At 45.8% G+C, this 21164-nt stretch overlaps 2 protein-coding genes across 15 annotated transcripts in view; both read right to left on the bottom strand.

Moving 5' to 3' along the window:
- The window catches only part of LOC103176696 (sodium- and chloride-dependent creatine transporter 1), a 52084-nt gene extending 49553 nt beyond the window's left edge, over positions 1-2531 (bottom strand). Inside the window, exon 1 of one of the 2 annotated variants that reach the window (XM_042339536.1) lies at positions 2393-2531. In XM_042339536.1, the coding sequence (XP_042195470.1) occupies positions 2393-2426 (34 nt within the window). In that variant the 5' untranslated portion in view covers positions 2427-2531. Of the gene's footprint in view, positions 1-1369; positions 1426-2392 lie in introns of those variants that run through there. The other variant, XM_042339537.1, reaches the window with a different exon arrangement.
- A 5165-nt stretch (positions 2532-7696) lies between these two features.
- usp19 (ubiquitin specific peptidase 19) overlaps positions 7697-21164 on the bottom strand; it is a 45543-nt gene continuing 32075 nt past the window's right edge. For 2 of the 13 annotated variants that reach the window (XM_042339508.1, XM_042339509.1), the window contains exon 26: positions 13838-16166. In XM_042339508.1, coding sequence (XP_042195442.1) covers positions 15861-16166 — 306 coding nt within the window. In that variant the 3' untranslated portion in view covers positions 13838-15860. Of the gene's footprint in view, positions 7716-8375; positions 9183-9665; positions 9750-9878; positions 9958-13837; positions 16167-16813; positions 17690-17759; positions 19404-21164 lie in introns of those variants that run through there. The other 11 variants (XM_042339512.1, XM_042339518.1, XM_042339510.1 and 8 more) reach the window with 9 other exon arrangements.

Genomic DNA, 21164 nt, shown 5'->3' with positions numbered 1-21164 from the left:
AGAGTTTCGGGGCGTAGCGGCTGAAGGCACGGCCACCGATGGTGGACCGGAGGGGACGAGGGACGAACAGGAGGCTGGAGCCTACCGAGCGGAGGCAGAGGGTGGTGGAGTGAGCAGATCGGAGAGCGAGGGAGGTGCGAGGGCATGAAGGGATTTGAAAATGAGTGAGAGGATCTTGAAATCGATCCATTCGGGAACTGGGAGCCAGTGGAGCCTGACAAGGACTGGGGTGATGGGGGTACAGAGTTTTCGTGCGGGTGAGAATCCGGGCATTGGGAGTTTGGGATTAATTGAATTTCGTGCATGGTGGAGCTGGGGAGACCAGCGAGGAGGGCATTTTTGGAACAGCCCAGCCAGGTGGTGACGGAGACACGGTCGAGTGTTTCAGTCGCTCTGGGTGTGAGGGACACACTGAGGCAGGGGCAATGTGACAAGAGGTGGAAAAAAAAGCGGGTCCTGGTCAGGGAACGGATATGGGGCAGAAAGGAAAGCCGGGGATCCAACCCGAGCCCGGGGAGGTTGAGGACTTCGGACCCGCAGGAGAGAAGATGTTGACGGGAGCCAAAGAATATGGCTTGCGTCTTGCCCACATTGAGCCGCAGGAAATTTTTCACTCACCCAGGCCTGTGGATGCAACAACACGTTCTAAAACTTTGGCCAGGAAGACGGGTTTGAAGTTATTATATTATTGTATTACAATATTATTCTGTGAAGCTTTTTTAAGACGTCTCAAGCACGCGATAAGGCACTACATCAAAGGCAAGCATTAAGAATACACTACTATTATTATATGTAAACGTGCTGCTACAGACCTGAGGGTGATGGTGCAAAGGGAGCTTTATTCTCCGCCTAACGTGAGAATGTAGAGGAAGCTTTGCGGACATAGAAGCACACCGGAGCAAGAATTTGTTCCATTCCCCAGCACCAACCAATCAATCTCTTCTACGTGCTCCCAATTCAACCAAATTAAAACCTGACCCCGCTCTCTGCTGATCAACGAGGACCAAATTACAACACATCACAGCTGCCTCCCTCAACCCACAACACAACACAGATTACAAAGGAGGATCGGAATTAGCATTCCCCCCCCCCCCCCCCCCCCCCCCACACACACACACACACACAAAATGCAGTCAATTCGCCTTACAGTCTTATCCTGTGGAGCGCTTCGAGACGTCTCAACCACGCGATAAGGCGCTGAATCAAATGCAAGTGCTTGTTATTATTGTTGGATTCCTAAAATGGAATTGATTGCCAGTTATTGCCTCCGCCAAAGGGAAAGGAAACACTGAATAGATTCCTTAAACACACAACACACTCACTCACATACACACAGTAGACTCAGGAGCTCCCAATAACTAATACCTACATTGTACTGTAACTTGCGTTGTAACGGTTTTCAGTGCAAATGCATAGAATCCAATAAAATGCTCCAGAAATAGCTGCTTTACCTTTTATGTGAGAATTGATCTCACATAAATAACACCCCCCCCCACCCCCCCACCCCCAGCCACAGGATGACTTAAAAAGCCAAATGCTGGGAAGGCTCTCTGTAAAAGGGCTAAAAGAAAAGAAATACGTTTTTGCTTTTGGAAAAAAAAAGGTTCTTTCAATTGAATTTGTTGCAAAAAAAAAGGAAATGAAAACGACATGAATTTTTTTCGCAGTCAAATCAACCACCAGGAAAACATTGCAACCATCTCTCTCTCTTTCTCTCCCCCCCCCTCTCTCTCTCTCCCCTCCATCCCCCCCCCTCTCTCTCTCTCTCTCCCCCTCCATCCCCCCCCTCTCTCTCTCTCTCTCCCCCCTCCATCCCCCCCCTCTCTCTCTCTCTCTCTCCCCCCTCCATCTCTCTCTCTCTCTCTCTCTCCCCTCCATACCCCCTCTCTCTCTCTCTCTCTCCCCCCTCCACCCCCCCCCTCTCTCTCTCTCTCTACCCCCTCCATCCCCCCCTCTCTCTCTCTCTCTCTCTCTCCCCCTCCATCCCCCCCTCTCCCTCTCTCTCCCCTCCATCCCCCCCCTCTCTCTCTCTCTCTCTCTCTCTCCCCCTCCATCCCCCCTCTCTCTCTCTCTCTCTCCCCCCTCCATCCCCCCCCCCTCTCTCTCTCTCTCTCTCCCCCCTCCACCCCCCCCCTCTCTCTCTCTCTCCCCCCTCCATTCCCCCCCCCTCTCTCTCTCTCTCTCTCTCTCCCCCCTCCCCCCCTCTCTCTCTCTCTCTCTCTCTCCCCCCTATTTAAAAGCCATCATTTCCAGGGATACTCAAAGCCCATCAATCTGTGGTTTGGGTCGGATCTGTCTGAATAATGCAGGAGAAGGAGGAAAAAAAAACACACACACACACACACATTGCACACACTCTATAATCCTGAATTAAAACCGGATTCAAACCCACCTGCACCAACAAGCTCTTCTGGTGCTGCCAACATGATTCGCGATATGGGGCTGTTTTGGGGCTCTGCTGTTGGGTTTTTGTTGCACCTTTTTGCTTTGGATGGGGAGGGGATGGATGGGGAGGGGATGGATGGAGAGGGGATGGATGGAGAGGGGAGGGGATGGGGATGGATGGATGGGGAGGGGATGGGGATGGATGGATGGGGAGGGGATGGATGGGGAGGGGATGGGATGGATGGATGGGGAGGGATGGATGGAGAGGGGATGGATGGATGGGGAGGGGATGGATGGATGGGGAGGGGATGGGGATGGGGATGGGGGGGAGAGAGGCACAGAAACAAAACGATTCAACGCAAATCGACTGGAGGGGAGCAAGGAAGAGGGGGGAAAAATGCTTTCAAAAGCAATCCACGAAGCACTTGAAGGTGAGCCTGAAGAATCTCATGGAAGCTAATGTCCTGCCTGGGAGAAGCTGTGAGCCTCAGTGAGTTTAGCACCCAGACACTGCAGAGAAACCAAGGGGATGCTGATGCTGCTGCTGCTGCTGTTGTGATGATGCCTCCCAACCTCTCTCCTCTCCATCAGATGCCTCTCTCCTCCTCCTTCTTCTTCTTCTTCTTCTTCTTCTTCACTGCATCTCTCTCCTCTCTCTCCTCTCTCTCGCTCTTCTCTGTCTGTCCTTCACACACACACACATTACACATAGCACCGGTTCCTGATAAAGGCAACACCTCCTCACTTTCTTATTGGGTGGACCTCTTGTGTTCATGGAAAAAAAAAGCTTCTGCAAATGCCACTGCATGTTGGGATTTGTAGTACTGCCCTTTGCTGTGTCTCTTGTCTGTGTCTGCCTTGTCTCTGTCTGCCTTGTCTCTGTCCTGTCTGTGGGTGGGTGGGAGATCCAGTTGTTTGGCAAAAGGGGGCATTTGGCAACGTTTCACCATCACCTGAGGATGGGTCCCAGGTCTGTGTGTGGGCAGATCTACAGGGAGTAATTGATGAGAACCAGAGAGAGAGAGAGAGAGAGAGAAATGCACAGAGAGAGAGAGAGAGAGAGAGGAAAAGGCTTCACATTTGCAGCTGACAGTGAACATGAACTCCAAATGGGTGGCAATAGGACAGGCAGCAAATTCTGCACTGAACACTCCCCCCTCTCATGAGGGTGTGTGTGTGTGTGTGTGTGTTTTTGTTGTGTGGTTTGCTGGATTTGAACTGGTAATGAATTCACACGTTATCAGCCTCTTGTGGGGTTGTGGGGTTGTGGGGGGGGGATGAAAGCAGCACTGGTCAATCCTTGTTCCATGTTAGACTGTCAGCAGGTGCTGTGGGTGGGTGGGTGCTGTGAGGGTGGGTGCTGTGGGTGGGTGCTGTGGGGGTGGGTGGGTGCTGTGGCTGGGTGGGTGCTGTGGGTGTGGGTGGGTGCTGTGGGTGTGGGTGGGTGCTGTGGGTGTGGGTGGGTGCTGTGGGTGGGGTGCTGTGGGTGTGGGTGGGTGCTGGTGGGTGGGTGCTGTGGGGTGGGTGGGTGGTGCTGTGGGGGTGGGTGGGTGGGTGCTGTGGGGGTGGGTGGGTGCTGTGGGTGGGTGGGTGCTGTGGGGGTGGGTGGGTGGGTGCTGTGGGGGTGGGTGGGTGGGTGCTGTGGGGGTGGGTGGGTGCTGTGGGGTGGGTGGGACACAAAGGGGTGATTCAAAATCTACCAATTGCTTAGAGAACCGACCTCTCAACCCTCACAGTTTATTTCCCCTCCTCTGCTTTGGAGATGTTTATTTCCAACACCACCCCCACCCCCCAAACACTCCCCACCCCCCAAACACTCCCCCACCCCCAAACACTCCCCCACCCAACCCCACCCCCCCACCCCCACTCCCCACTCCTCAGCAAAGTGACTACTGTTCAATTTCCCAGGCTCTGGAGAAGGACATGTAACAGGACATCAGTTGGTTGGTCTGTGTGTTAAGAAAGGAAAACCTCCCATGTTAAAGCCTTCTTTGGTTGTGTGACTGGAGGTTGGACAGTGTCCAGCGTTGCTCTGGTGTGTTTGTGTTTGCACTGTGTGACTTGTTGGATCCAACGAGTTGGATACGCATTGATAAAGAGCAATGTTACTAATCTCAGTGGGAGGAATGGCTCAGAGACAAAAGCACACAGATCCCTGGAGCATAACACGTCTCCACTCAGGATCATTAACTCCCCAACCTCCACCCCCCCCACCCACCCCCACCCCCACCCACCATCTCCTCCCTCCACACACACACAGACAGCCTTCATCTCAACACCAGTAAAAAAAGAACCTCTTGGAACGTCTCGGTGATGATCATGATGACGACGACGCTAATCCTTGCATTGGATGACAGATAACGTTGAGACGTCTCAAAGCGCTTCCCAGGAAACACTCCGAGTGTTTTGACTGTGCGTTTTTCTGAGCTTGATGCGACATCCCATTGCGCGCAGCAGTGTCCCACGATCAGCCGTGGATGGGGTAACCAAATTATTATTTTGTTTCGGAGGGATTATTACACCAGAAAGCCAGGCGCCAATCGACCAACAACTGGGTTCCTACTTACCGTTCAGTAAACACAGGCGTGTGGACTAATGGAACTTGTCTTAAGATTTTGCTCCGCCCGGGAATCAAACCCAGGTCCTCTCACTTGCGAGTCGAGTGCTGTAACCGACACCCTACGGGACTATACTGTAAAGTGGATTGATTGTGTATTTTGCGAGCGAAACGCGGCCTTGTCCTGCAAACAGCCACAAAGCGAGAGTGGCCAATTTTATTTGGGGGGGGAATTGTTCGCTGAGACACAGCATGAGAGAGAAACTCCTCGCTCTTTACGAATAGCGCCGTGGGATCTTTAACATCCACCCGAACAGGCAGACGGGAAACGGTTTCAGAGTTTCTGCTCGACTGTTTCACTTTCGGCACGTGGGTTTCAGTTCCAGTCAAACTCTCTCTCTCTCTCTCTGTGTCTACTGGGGGACAGAATTATCCTTTCACCCAGTCTCGGGGAAGAAGCTCATTCGGCGCCTTATGGCTGCTTGGGAAATTTCCCCAACGCCCCCCGCGTTTGCCACCCCGCTCACATTCCCTGGGGTGAGGGGGTGGGGAGGCAGCCCACCACTGGGCACGTTACTTATAAACAGGGGCACATGAAAACGAGGGGTTTGCTCACCAATCATCTGGGTGCCAGGTCCACGAAAGGTTACTCTAACCCGGCTTTCACTCCAGGATCAGAGCTGGACTCCACCCCGAAATACTGTAGACGGGAAGGAAGCCAGTGACCTCTCTGCCGGTTGTGACATGTTCCTCAGTTGCTCAACACAGTTGGTGGGGAAAGAGCTCTCAATCACCATAGCTACAAGCACTCATCACTTTTTTTTGGCAAATTTCAGAGGATGTCACTCGGTGCCTCCTATTTATCATGAAATTGACTCATATTTTTGGTCAACCATCGGGGATGGTTTGGGGGCATCAAAGGAAAGCTCCGGGGAACAGGTAGGAAGAGCACACAAGGCAAATTGGTTGAGGTTTCGACTTCACAGCTGCGAGGAATCAGAAGCTGGAAGGTTGACTTGCACAGTCCAGCCCAGTACACACTGAAAGTGAAAGTGTAACAACAGTCTACACTGCTCTGAGAACCTGGAGTCTGCGTTCGTGAACATACGCTCATATATACGGGGCTTTGTACCTACCTTGGTTTGTGTGCAGAAGGGCAGGTGTTTGGCGAGATGGTGCAAGCAATGTCCTCACACATTTTATCCGGAGTTGTGCCTCACAAAGAGTTCCTGGTACCTCCCAGTTCCCTAACAAAGGCTCATTGCCCAATAGAGAATGACACATGAGTGGCTATGCTTCTGGGCGATGGCAGGGGAGGACGTAAAGCAGGGTTCTCTTTGATGCTGAGGTGCATTCTAAGATGCCACACCTGACAAATGGAAGATCGGAATCAAGTGATTTGTTTTGTGACGGTCTCAGTAGTTCAGTTCTTAAGTCAGGTCGGTCCTCGGTTCCCCCAAGTCAAGCCAAGCTGCTCGTTAATGGGACTTGGGAGGAACAGACCATTGACTGAGATAGTTTAGCAACTGTTTCTATGCCACTGAGGAGCGGGGGGAAGGGAGTGTGGGGCCTGGGGGTGGAACAGAGTATTCACCTCGATTATTTGACCTGACCTTGTGTAGTCAGCTCTGTATGCATCAACTTGTCCACACTTCAGTGACTGTCAGGAATATAAGGGAAGTCTTTGGACACATTTGAAGTGAAGGCCAACGCTAGGCGTTATTTTTTTTTAATCAGGTTACATATGACGCTCTCCAACAGCTTTTGATGTGCCTTGCGACGTCCTCAGGCCGTGAGGACATCGTCTCCACCGTCCCACCAAAACACCGGCCCATTGGTGTTTCTACCCTGAAGCAGCTGTTTCCTCCTCTGCACACCGATCAAATGTAATCTGTTGTTGTTGTTGTCGCGAGTCCCAGCGCTCGCTATGTGCACGATCGCAAAGGAACAAACTGCTTGAAGCAGCCTTTGTCATCGCTTGGCACGTTCGAGATTTGTACCTTGTCATTAAAAGCAAAACTGCTTTTAAGTATCAATGTGCTCTGGTTATAAACAGGCACAGAGAGAGAGAGGGAGATAACAGTGAAGCGAGAAGAGATTGGAAACTAACTCGTTCATTTAAACGCAATTTCTCTGATAAATTTGCAAGACAATGTCTAATCTCGCCCACGTGAGTTGCCTCGCACAAAATAACCCTCACTGTATTCAGATTGGTGCTGTGTTTCTATTGAGCTTGTATGGGCTTGGACTGAACCCTAACCTTTCCCTGTCGTGTGAATGGCGGGTGGTTTGGGGGGGTGGGTGTTGGGTGTATATAGTCTCTGTCCACCCACTGACACTCAGTTTAGCCACATTCTTAAATAGAGGAACGCAGAAAGGCACTAAGTGCGCAAAAACCTCCCTCAACCTTCCCTGCCATAACATCGGATTGATGTTTAGGAGTCCTACCCATAGACTGAGATAATTTTCCTTGAAAGGCTTTAGTGCTTGTTGGGTAAAATGGCTTGGGATAGCACACCGGGACCGCAGATCATAGTTGCTTCCAGATTCCACCATGCTAAACAAATATATATTTTTATGTGAATAAATAATAATCCCAGCATTTAACGTAGCGCCTTATCATCAAAAACTCTCACCGTTTTCTGCAAATGAAGACTGTACGCAAACCCCGCTGAGAGTTTCAGCGCAGCAATGTCCCACAAACAGCCATGAAGTGAGAAATGATGCCAAAGAATTCACTGAAAGGCCCTTCTCTTTCCAAGTTAACGTCCACCTGAACAGGGAAGGAAAGGCCTCGGTTTGTCGCCTCATCTGTAGATAAGACAGCGCAGCTGCCTGGCACTGCACTGAATTGCCAGCCTAGTCCTCGCGCTCTCCCACGTGCGACTTGAACCCACAAACTTCTCACTCGGTGCTTACCGACTGAGCCAGGCCGTCACCAACCAGTCTGTGCCGAGCTTGCGGACCTCTCAGACAGGTTAGCAACAAGGGGGCTACAATGCTACAGATGTAATCTGCGTTCCCCCGGGCCAGCAAGCGAGCGGTAATAAGAAAAAGAAATCCAGCAGGATTCCCGCGCTACCCCCCCCCCGCGCCTCTTAGTGGAAAAGGTATAAGTTTGGCAAGGGCGGAGAATCAGGCTCTCTCTCTCTCCACGGTCGATTGAAGAGCCTGCTGACACTATTTGGACAAGGCGGAGAGCCAACAAGGCAAGGCTGAGAAAACCGCAACGAACGAACTGTCTCGAATAGCTTCCACCACCATTGTTGGTTTGGAGGGCGTGGGTGATTTGGACTGCAGGGTGACTGGGCAGAAAATATACGGTTCAATTCAACCTCACAGCACTTTGAGATGTCTAGAAGCCGCGATAAGACGCAATGTCAAATCCAAGGATTATTATATTATACTTTTATTATTATTATTATAACCCACCACCAGCGTCAGCCAGACTCTTGCTTGACTTCAGAATCACGTCCGAGAGATTTTGCAATGTAATCCGGGACCTCACCACTAATTTGCCGTTACTCAATTACACTTTCTTTGCCAGACCAGCATGACTCCATCGCACAGGATCCAGAGAGCTTTCACCATAGCAACAAACAGAGCGACTCTGTGGAAATCTTCCTGTGGATCCTGCAGAGGCTGTTATTCCAAGTTATTAAAAAGAAATTCAAACCCACACAGTTCTCTCTCTAACCCCATGTACATTCTTAAGTAAAAACGTAAAGCTGCAAAAACAGTTACATTCTTTGCTTCTTTAAGCTGATTAATTCCTTTCAGATTTTTTTTCTTAAGAAGTTTAACCACTTATCACATTTCCCCTTCAGGTTATACACTGGCTAAAGTACAATAAAAATCACTTATACAGCGCCTTTCACATCGAGAGCACGTTTCCAAAGTGCCAGACAATTCTGTCTGAGGAGTGGAACTGAGGGTGACCATAGATGCTGTTGAAGAGATAGGTCTTTGGGTGGGATTTAAATGTTGGAATTCTGCCGCTTACTTACTTACTCTGTTAGTTACTAAAAAAAAGTGCTGTTAATACATATGTGACAATTGGGTTTCCAGGTTTTATGTTTACAATCTTGGGTTTGGACAAACACACATAAATTACAATAATAATCCTTGTATTTACATAGCGTCTCATCACGTCATCGAAACTTCTCAAAGCGCTTCACAGGACGTACTGTGGAGTGTAGCGACTCCGTATTTTGTAAGCAAACGGTCTATGTTTCATGTTCTGTAAACAAAATAAAAATGCTATAATATGCAGGAAAGACGAGTGTTAAAATATACACAAGAGCATGCACGCAAGAGAGGGTTAAATTAAAACAGGTATTTTAGTACTTGCAGAATTCTACATTTTAATTTTAATTAAAATTCATTTAAAACAGGGAAATATAGTTGTCTATTAACGAACCGAATAATTAACTGAACATCAGAATTTCATCACTTAAAACAAAAGTAACAAAGGGTGACTTAATAGTGTGAAAAAAAGACTTTGTAAATTATTGCACTTCATACAATTACCCAATTATATCTGTAAATATGGTTTAAAATTTAAATTTAAAATTCAGAATTTGAAATGAATTTTAATTTCGCCCACAAAATGTACAGTCAATTCACTTCATAATATATTTCTCTGAAGCGCTTTGAGACGTCTCGAAGACACGACAAGGCGCTACATCAAATGCAAGGATTATTATTATTATTATTATATACATTAGATCAGCATCATATGGAGCGAATAGACTGACATCTCTGTGGATCCAGTTCAGCTTTGTTGCCCAATGAGGTGCTTTTCAGTCTGTGTGAGGCAAAGCAGAGTGTTGCGTGTTCAGCAGCAGAGGTTAAACGAGTTAGAAATAAAACACAAGATATTTTAATATTAGAAATTTCTGGTTAGTGACTTTACGATAGGATAGAAATCATTTACGGTACTTGCTGCTCCACTGTCAGTGACTGACTGGCTCAGTCGCTTGTCATCACTTCAGGTTTTCTTCTGAGAGGGAAGTCTGAAAAAAAAAGGCTTTAAAATGTACTCATTTAGTACTTATCAACATCCCCAAGGAAATGAGTTGAATCTGACCTAAATCTGTTGCTGACAGCCAGCAAGAAATGACAACGCATCAGCCTATCTCAGGTTCCAAGGGTGAAGGGATGGTGTGCGAAGTGTGTTGAGTACATTTGTACATCGCCTTTCACGTTGGGAGGACATCCCAAGGCACTGGACAGGGACCCAAGCTGGGGATTGGGATCAGGAGGGTGGGGAGAGAAGGGGTAGGAGTGTGACCAAAGGCGCAGTCAAAGGTTCTTGAGATGGGCCTTGAAGGAGGCAAGAGAGGGAACGAGGCAAAGGGACTGTGGGATGGCGTTCCCCAGAGCGGTGACAGAAAGGACACAGGCCAGACTCCCGATGGGACAGGGGACATCGAGCAGGCCAGAGCCTGCTGAGCGGAGGGAGCGGACGGGTCTGTATGAAGTTAGAGGTAGGGAAAGGTAGGGAGGAGTAAGGCTGTGGAGGGCTTTGAGGGCAAGGATGAGGATTTTGAACTCTAACCTCTGGGAGATGGGGAGCCACTGAGCCGGGCGAGGATGGGGGTCACAGAGCTTGTTTGGGAGAGGACACGAGCTGCAGAGTTCTGAATGATTCGCATCTTGTGGAGGGAAGAGTTGGGACACAACTATATACAGTCAATTCACTTTAGTGTGTTCTGTGAAGCGCTTTGGGACGTCCTCCCGACGTGAAAAGCGCTATATCAAATGCAAAGATTATTATTATTATTATTATTATTGTGGTTGGGAGTGAAAAAGCGAGAGAAAAACCTACGAAACCTAAACTGCTTAAACCGTGAGAAATCCTTTTCGCTGCAAATAAAAAAAAAAATCTGCTCAGCACCAGAAGATTAAACTCGAACGTAAAAAAAAAAAAAAAATTGCTAAATTCCTTGTGTATCAAGAGTCGTTTGTAGGAGACAAATCAGTCGGAATAGTTTGGATATCTCATTGCTATAATGTATACCAATTTTATCTTTACATGGTTGCACACAAACCTTCGCTTGTAGACTCGTGTAACATTTGTTGCTTTGAGCCTAAATGGACAGTCACCAAGATTAAACTCTGGCGTTGAACTACATGGAGTAGGAAGACATAGCGGTTCACTCCTTTTGTGTTATACGTACACAGTGTTTCACAGTAATTCCTACCAGCCAGGAGCTCGTGCCTTCCATTGGCCAAGTCCAAGGAGGTACTGTTGTGGTAACAGGTTGTCAACCTGAACTCAATCTTAACAACAGAGTGAGATTGGCAGAGCGGGGCGGGGGGGGGGGGGGGGGGAAGCGAGAGATCAAAGACCTCGTGATAAATTGCATTGCATTGCTACTTCAGTGGTTTTTTTTTCCAGTTAGTTCCTGGTTTCTCAATATCTTGAATCAATAAATTGAGCAAATCTATTTGCGTAAGATTCACCGGAAATCTTGGTTGCGTTTTGAAAAAAAAAACAACACCCCACATTCTTGACAAAACTATTTCTCTAGTTTGGTGCTCGAGGATCTGCGAAGGGTCCGAAAGTCAGGTCGAAGAGGTGGTTCTTAAGGTGGGGGAGGGAGAGTCAGGGCAGAGGGGCTCTACGATGGCATTCCACAAGGTGGGGCTCAGGGGGCAGAATGGCTGAAAGCCCACCCACCCATTGAATGCGGGGCAGATGGGGCAAGGGACATGAAGCAATTTGCTGAACAGAAAGTGACCGATAGGGTCAGTTAGGGTCACGTGTGAGGGGTCAGAAGAGTTTGCAAATGCACAACGTCCACTGGTCGGTGAGTCGGTGACTAGATTGCATCGAGGCGAGCAAGCTTCCTGCTGTTTGTCCAGCTAGGACAATCCTACTTGTTAGAATTCCGGCTTCTGGGTTTAGCAGGAGCCGTGGAAGCTGTTCCTGGTGACTGGTCTGTCCTTCCAAGGGCTGCCGATGAAACCAAGCTGGCAAGTCTGTCAATAGCAGTGCCCCAGAGAACTGTGGACCGGCTTGGCTCAGGAACTGGACAACCAACGCCACCACATTATGTGGCCAAGGGTGTCACCTTGAAGCCCCCCCCAGGGAGGATCCGACTGAAGCAATGGTCATATAGCTTATGTGCTCATTCATTAGTTATCTTGTATACAGTGTCCTTGCATACAATATACATGCCAGCATGAAAACAATCACGGACTAGTTACAGAGACGCTACACCAACATGCTGAGGACAGTATTTATGCATTCAGAAAGCCCTTGGATAAGGAAAGCACAATGATTCGATTCCTCTCGTACACAGTGATTCCAAACTGTAAATAACCTTTCGTAATCCCATCTCTGGATATTTTTAAATGTCGCATGATCCATCCTGTACCATGACTCGAACAGATATCTAAAACATATTACACAGGGGTTACAGACTCACTATTAACTTGACGATAACTATGATTACCATTTGGAAAGCGTGGAGATGTTGACAGACCAAAAATGCCACATGTACAGTGTAGCATTGTTAAGTTTCTGTTCATGTGGCGCTCTAGATGTAGGACTGAGTGGAGCTTGTGTCTGTTGCAGATACAATAAACCTCACACAAGTCACATCAGTTGAGACCACACATTTAATATGACTTGTGCAAAGTAAATAAAAACTCTTAAACGGGGACTTGGGCAGATGCACAACTTAGGCGATTGTACAATTTGTACAGATCAGACTTGTGCGAGTTTTACTGGTCTGGCTGTAGAGGAAGTCTGTGAACGGCCTTCTCTTCTTCCCAGATCAGAAGGTCATCCAGATCTCACTCCCCGATGCGACCGTACAGGCTTCTGGTACACTTTGTTCTCAAGTTCTCTGCTGACGAGTAGAAAATTTCGTATTGGATGCTCTGCGCTGTAGAGAATGGGGTCAGTTGGAATGGGGTTGATTTAAAGAACTCTCAAGATCCTCACCATTTATAAGTCTGCTTGTCCTGCACAATATGTACCTCAACGTGAGCTTTGTTGCAAGATCTGGGAGAGGTCAACTATTTACACTAAATATGCCTGAGGATATGATTGAACTCAGAAACTAGTTAGATCACACTAAATCGGTACCATAAATATAAAACTCTCACATCCTGTGAAATCTCTCCCCCTTTCTCTCTAGAAATAGCAAGCTGGCTATTTACACACTACAAGCGCCATGGGCAAGATAGTGTGACTGTTACCAGCAATCCTTGGTAGGCGGGGTGACTGACGAAGGCAGAAACCTAATGTCGTGCTGAAGAGCAGCCAATAAAGACAGAGGTCTAGACATGAATGACATCTTTCTTGCAAATATCTCTATATCTGGAATAGAACTCCCTCCTTGCTCCCAGCTTACCCAATTCTGGAAAGTATGAGGTGCAGCTTGGTAAGAGCCCAGGCTTGGGGCTTCCAAGGTGTACAATGAGGTTCTGATGGAGTTTTACCAGCTAAAACCATTGTGAACACTGTCCGAACAAGCTTCCTGCTGCTTGTCCACCCTAAACATCAGGCCTTTGACTTGTCAGGCTAACAAGAGCCAAGTAGGAAGAATCGCTGGCCCCATGAACTGATTTCCTCCTCTTTTAATTGTTGCCGATGAGCCACTCCGGCTAGTCTGTCATCAATAATGTCTGGCTCAGGAATTGGACTCCCAAGATTGCCACAGAGGGTCAACACAATTTTGATATTCTATTGCCAGGCACATCACTTACAGCCTACCTATCTACAAGGAAATCTCACTTGCAATCCCAGTGCAACTCAGTCCACTATAACATGGGGTCTTCCAGGAATCGCTGGTATGAACTAGCGTCCTGACAACTTCCGTCCTAACGCCCAAATTCCCTCAGTAGTGAAATTGAAATTAGCAAAAACACACACCCAACTGGAGAAAAGCAAAACTGCTTTTTTTTTTAATTAAGGTGAAATTAACAAACTGAAGTGCAGACAATTCATTTCACAACAAATTTGTTCACAGCAACAGAGCGAGTCTGAGGGGGAAGAGAAAGACTAACAATAAGAGAACGTGCACAAAACAAAAAGGACATGCACAAAAGTACACCTTTAGACAGTATCCCTCTTACTGTCCTGCAAGTATCAAAACCTAGTGAAAAAATTTCCAATATCCCCATTTAAAGAACTCTAGAGTAGAAACATTTACAGTTAGACTGCGTTATTAGTCCAAGTGCACTTTAAGAAAACTAATTTCAGCACCAAACATTCAACGGCTGAGAAATCTTCCAGTCCCCACCTCCACTCCTCCACTTAGCAAGTCAGCATTGATGGGAAGCACTGAAACCCATTAAAATCCAGGATCTTAACATGTGCTTTGTCATTTTGAAATCATGCTGGAATTTTGGGAGGATAACCCATTGAAAGCCAAGCACACATTGCTTTCATAAATGGTAGATTTTGAGTATTTTACTCAAATTGGATTATGCTGCTCCCAGACAGATGACATTAAACTGCTATCTGCACCTCTATTTTATCCACGTTGGATTTAGATCAAATTTCAACCAATTCAGACGTGGATTAGGGCAGAATAATCGCCAGCACGTTCTCCACCTCAGCCTAAGCACCAACACTGGAGGCAGGTCATATTGGAGTTTGGGACCTCTATTCTGGCAAATAAAGTTCCATAATAGAGTAGGGAAAAACTTGAGTAAAGCAAGGTAAAAGGGATAATGTCTCCAAAACAAATAATATTCATTAGAAGAAAACAAATGCATCAACAGATTGGTCATCTGGGACCAAGGTGTAGATATCAGCCTGTGAATCTACAATTAATTTACATACTTAAAAGGTGATGTGAACAGCATGGATACTTTTTTTGTAACTAAATATTGGGTTATTATGCAAGAAAACATATTTATACACAAAAGAATCACGTCTCACAGGTTTCTGCTTTCACTGAGAATGACCTGGGCCACAATGGATATTGTGATAAACTGACCTTGGGCACTTAGGTAGAGCCAGGCCACTGTTGGACTGATATGTCAAACCGACACTTCCAGGTTCCTCCAACACTTTAAAGATTCCAGTTTACTTACTTTCTCTCCCTCAGGGGAGGGCACGTAAATGAGCATCATATCATTCGAACTGGAAGTTACCACTAGTTGCATTTGGGTCGGGCTATAGCACGGGATGCTTTGCAACGCCTCGGAAACTCTTCCCCCCCCCAATAAAGGCTCTGCACCAAGTGTGCACCCTGATGGATGGCATTTGCATTGCAGGAATTTCTCCAGGTAACCTGGTTTCTCAGGTGGTGGAAGAGCCATTTCACATGGAAAAGGAGAGGAAGGAACAATCATCCAAAAAAAATGAATTCAATTATAATTTAACAATTTTCACAAATATGATAGAAAGAAGATTTCAGTTTTAAACAGCGCTGAATCCCACAATGTTCTGCGATAGGGACAGAGTTGCCCGGATTAGTGAGGCGTGCGTGCTGCACTAAAGTTAGATATCTGCATTAAGGGAAAAGATTTGTTTTAAAACCAAAAAACAATCCTTGAAACTTTTCTGATGAGATCTCTCTCCAACAACTTGACCGTGAAAACAGAAAGCACAAGCGCCAGATAATAATAAAATATCATGGGTCTGAATCTGCAGCTGCAAAAGCTCGTTATAAAAAAAAACGAGCTTGCAAATCTTTCAGCACCTCTAAACCTCTCTCTCTCTGCCAGAGGTATACATGGTGACTTATGCCCCTCTGGGGAAGGGAAAATTTGCTTTTAGACTGAATTTAATCCTTACCAATTGGCCTATCAACAGTGCAGACCGTATAAAGCTCACACCAAAACAAGCTGCAGCGTTTAACCCTTAGCCCAGCATTTTAGAACCTGCATTTATTTTGGCAAGGAACGGTACTTTGGAATGTGCCGTTTTATTTTCTGTCCTGCAAGGATATTATACAAAGACCCATCGTCCACCCACCCCACCCAGCAATTGGAATAAGGAACGGTTAAAGGTGCCGAAACAGGCCCCACATTCCAAAATGTTGCGCTGCCCTAATCTTATCTCTCCGAGTGCAGAATTGCAAGAGGGTACAACTTCAACAACACTGTTAACATTCTCGTAGGCAGGAACTTGACTGGAGAAACTGAAAGGGAACTGCTCATTTTCTTTGCTTTGATGGGAACTGCTCAGTTTTAACCACTTCTGCTTTAGCTTTAATTGCCAGAAAGCCCAACCTCCAGTTTTAGCGTGCCGCATCTGAATGAAATCAGAATGAAAATCTTAATCTGAATCAAACATGTAAAATACAATGTATTGTACCCAAATTGCTTTATGTGGAGCACCCGTTGGCAGCCAACAAGCCACCTTTTACCTTAACGTTAGTATTTGCATTTTATTCAGCAATAATTCTTAACTTGCAAGCTAGGTTTTTGGGACTAGGATTTTACACGGGTGGTTAAAGTGACTGATGGGATGGTTCACTTTCCACATGATACAAAGGAGAACATGGAAGGTTTAGATCAAAGGGGGTGCAAGATTTCAAGTCACTTCTTTGCTGGCGACTACAACCGTTTTGCCGTAAAGCATTAAACATTCAAAAGTCACACCATCACCGATATGAAAAGAAAAGTCTAGATTCAAAGCAGCTGCGTCAGGTGAGAAGGCGTTCAAAATTTTTTTAAAAATGACCTCCGGACATTATGGCAGCAGCGTGAGAATTAAAAGCAGCTTCGATGAAAAGACCTCGCTTTAGTTATGGAAGTATCCACGGCCAAACAAGAATGAGCCACAGCCAATCCAGAAGAGTTGGCTCACAGGAGATTTAACAGGTATTGGATTATTACCTTGCAATGCTTTGCCATTCGACCAGAGTGGTCAAGAAATTACTTGAGAGAGAGAGAGAGTTCTTTTTTGCGGTTTATTTTGTTTAAAGCGTGAAGTATCCGTTCTCAATTCCCTCCTTTTATCATCTCCTCAAGGACGTAAATTCAACTCAACGTACGCCGAAGCAGATCATCGGGTTAACTGCAGGGACGGGGGTGGGGGGAGAAAAGCACGTGCCACTTCGCTTGATAAGCACACTTGCACAACAAACACACTTAAAAGAAAGAACAGGCTGGGAATAATCGTTTACAGATCCAAATAGGATCAATTTTTTTTTGGTGGTGGGGGGGCGGGTTGTGTAGGAGGGAGAACATTTAAACAGAGACCTTTGGTGGGAAACAAAAGCTTAGTAAAAGGGATACCATGTCTAACAAGTTGGTGATCCAATCGTTATTGCTTTATCATAAACCAATCCTTTTTTTTTACTTACATGTGCACACAGCTAAGTGCGCCTGATATAGTGGTAGAATTTGGTATTCAAATACATTTTTGTTCACATCACCTTTAAAAGTCATTTCAGCAGCATCTTTGCCCCCAAATGGCATTCTATGATACAAATACCACAGAGACAAATCGTTCCCAACCATCTCTTTCTAGCGGCTACGATTCTAGGACCCAACAGAGGAAAATAAATATTAGTTTTGAGTCGAGAGTTTTTGTTTGTTTTTTTTTGTCCAAAGTGCCGGACCTCTTGCGGTGGCATGCAGTTACACAATCCCCGTTTATAACACTGGCTCCAGCCGTAAAACCCCCACTCAGTCTACTTCTTCCACGTTTCCGTAGGACGGGGCGGTGCAGTCCGAGGGATGGGTGAACAACTCAGACACTGTATCCGAGCTCAGCTGTGGGGGCACTTCAGGATCCAGGTCTGTCCCCAACACTGCCTGGCTAGAAGCCTGCAAATATATCAATCCCAAGATTTAGGATGAAACGTACAAAATGCTGTGCATCTCGCTGGCTGAAAAAAAAGTACATTTTTTTTAAATTTAAAAAAAAAGTTTATTTTACTGCACCAGCAAAGAAAATGCCAATCCTGCCACGTCAAGTGTCCCTTTAAACTATTCAAGTGTCAAATACTTAGGTCAAATCTACCTCTTCAGATTATGTATTCTTAAGGCTGCAATTGGGTTTAAAAGTCTCAGTATTTACAGTTTTTTAAAAAACATTTTAAGGCTACAAATATGATCCTTTTTTTTTAAAACAGAACCGTTGAATGCCCTTCCATAACTGCCTCTCTCTTGCATATTGTTCCTCAATATTCCGTGGGTCAATCCCCTCAGAAATAATCAACATTCAGTTTAAAATCACTTTTGAGCGGCATTCAATTTACAATCAATTTAGATTTTTTTAAATGAGTCTTAATAGAACTTTTTAAAAAAAATAAACAGGCATCCAGCAGTCCTAGAGTCTATTCCATTTAGAACAAGTTCTGGCATTCTATGAGGATATAATCAATGTTTGAGGTCTTCCTACCCTGAGTTAGGTTATTCAGTCTAACTGGGTTTGCAGTGAAGAGTTTTACATTCACTTGCTATTATATAGACTTCTGAGAACAGTACTTTTTATAATCTTATACATTTAAGTTCATGACTATACATTTTGCTTTTATAAAGCCTGGACATCTCTGAGACTCTGTCCCCACGGAGGTAGTTAGAGATGCTCTTTAAGTGTCTTTTCTACTTGGCCATACAGCTTGGCTGACTTATCCTATGACTTTTTGCTCCATTCCTAAAAATCTCATTTCACCCTCAAAGCCTCAACATCTAAGATGAGGCTGGGACGGTGGACACTTGTGTTTCACATATAGGAGTAACGCAATGTTACGCTTTCTATTCATTTACCAAAAATCCGGAAGATGGGACGATTGCACCTATTCATATCTCCCCATTAACATGGCCCAAATTACCAGTCAAATATTAATACTCCCAGTATTAAGCTTTATTTCATTTTTTGCTCTTGAAGAACAAGATGAAAGCAGTTTGAATAGCTCAGTCACCGTTCCCTCCATTTGTAACCTTCCTGTATTTTTGGGCTTATGGATTAAACATGGAATGCTCACAGGGCTTTTTGTCGAGAGAGAGAGAGAGACAGACAGAGAGAGACAGAGAGAGAAAGGAAAAAAAAAAACAATTTGGTTGGAACCAGGGACAAAAGTAGTAACGTGAAGGGTAACGCACAAAAGGCTGCCATGCAGCCGGCCACCACACACATTTAAAAAAAAAGGGGATAAACAGAACATTCGAGACAAAATGAAGAACTCATGTACCAGACTCAATGTGCACCAGTATTTTGTGTATGTGTGTGTGTGTGTGTATATGTGTGTGTGTGTGCGTGTGTGTGAGCAGCATCTTTTTCTCTCTGCTATAATCCAAGTGCCTAAATAATTAGTGGGTACAGGAGGTTTACAAAAAGTGCTATCATCGCAGCTAAAGTGCTGAGGACAAAGTATTTGATGCAATCTTCATCTGAGTAGTCTGGGAGCGGAGTTGCTGAGAGTTCCTCGCTGATCCGAGTCCGCAGTGGCCTAACTCCCTGAGTATGCCTGTCTGCTGAGTGCGACGTTTCGTCCCCAGTCTCTTCTGCCTCCAGCTCCTGCCATATTAGAGAAGCCTGCGATTTGTGGAAACTCCTGTCAGCCTCTCAACAAGAACACAATGCAATACAGGCCTTCTCTAACACAGCTCTGAACAAGAAAAACACGCTACATTTCGCTGCAACAACTTGTATTAAGACAGTGCCCTTTTACGTAGAATAACATCTCCGAGCACTTAAATAATGTCCGAGCGCTTACGCTGCAATAAGGGCAAGAGATGTGCAAGACGTTCGGAGCGGTTCACACGTATCTTATAAGTCACGAACAACGGGGCAACATTGCGTCGAATGCAAGGCTGACCATTTGGCAACTTTCTGTACAACGTACAAGGCAAAACTGCTTCGAAAATAAATAGGAAAAGAGGGATTGCTTCTTGAGCTAGTATTAAAAACCAAAATTGAGTTGTTTTCAAATTTTAGAGCTTTGTTTGGTTTCAAGCATGCGCTACGTGCAGAAACTACCTGATCAATTACAGAGGCTCAGAACCTTTTGCACGTCTATAGCTAAACGCGATAACCCAGTGCGAACACTAGACTCAAAGACAGGTGTACTTGAGAGGAGAGCCTTCTTCAGAGATGAGATTTCACAGCTAGCTTAACTTTTTTTTAAAAATATATATATAAATTGAGCCTCCTCCATCTGGGAGGCTTCAAATAACCCGCACTGCTCTCAAGCCAGCTCGTCTGTGAAGTTCCTACAAGAGGTCAAATAAATAAATAAATAAATAAATTCTTCCATTTGATATCGTTCCTTCCACATTGGGAGGACGTCTGAAACGTGCTTCACAGGATTTACTGTAAAATAGTGACTGCATTTCGTAGGTGAACAAGGCATAGATCAGAGTACATAGAATGAATGCTTGACAGAAGTACTATTGATACAGCTGCAAATCACCTTGTATAATCCATTAATAAGGACCAATAATGTCCACAGAGTTAAAAACCTGGATATTTTTGGTGTCCATTTTTGTCTCAAAAGCCTGGAGAAAATCAGGGTGGGTGAGGGGCATTGACACGGAAAAACTGATTAATTTGGTGAAAATCAGGGCTTATTTTGGGAATAAAAACAAGCCAAAAATATCTGCTTTATTGCTAACAAAATGGTTGTTTTATTGATGAGCAAAATACAATAGAGCTGACTACCCACACTTGTTGCAGATAAGTCAGTCACACATGAACATAGTCCGTCAGTTTCTCTATCACACACACACGCGCACACACACACACACAAATACATGCACCCAGTCTGTCAGTGTCTCTCTCTCTCTCTCTCTCTCTCTGAAACTGACACACACCCAGTCTCACGCACACTCTCACAGAGAGAGAAAAAAAGACTCCCTCTCCCCAAGAAAGAGTCTCTGTCCCTCCCTCCGAAACTCTCCCTCTTTTTCTCTCTCTCACACCCTCCATGAAGATATCACTCTCTCTCACCCTCCCTCTGTTCCATTTCTCCCCGAGGATGCATCGCTCTCCCCCTCCGCTCCCCTCTCTCACCCCCCCTAGCTTTGTGCTTCGGGGGGGGGGGGGGGGGAAACATTTGCACACAATTGTGGCCACTCTCCCTCACTGCTTGAGTGAGTGCTGAACAGCGGAGGCTAATAAGTAAGTGCTTTTTAACCCAGAACTTCCAAGAAAGCTGCAAAGATAGCGACATCGAGACACCGTGTACCAGAATGAGAGAGGCACATAACATTTCCAGGGTATATTGTTTGTGGAGGAATCGCCTAATCTTCGAGCAAGGCTTTCAAGGACAGATTTCCTTTCGCAATTTAAATTGGT

The sequence above is a fragment of the Callorhinchus milii genome, unplaced genomic scaffold (assembly GCF_018977255.1).
Source record: "Callorhinchus milii isolate IMCB2004 unplaced genomic scaffold, IMCB_Cmil_1.0 Scaffold12, whole genome shotgun sequence".
In the NCBI taxonomy this organism is placed as follows: domain Eukaryota; kingdom Metazoa; phylum Chordata; class Chondrichthyes; order Chimaeriformes; family Callorhinchidae; genus Callorhinchus; species Callorhinchus milii.
Note: the sequence above shows the minus strand (reverse complement) of the source record. Positions and strands in the feature narration are given on the sequence as shown.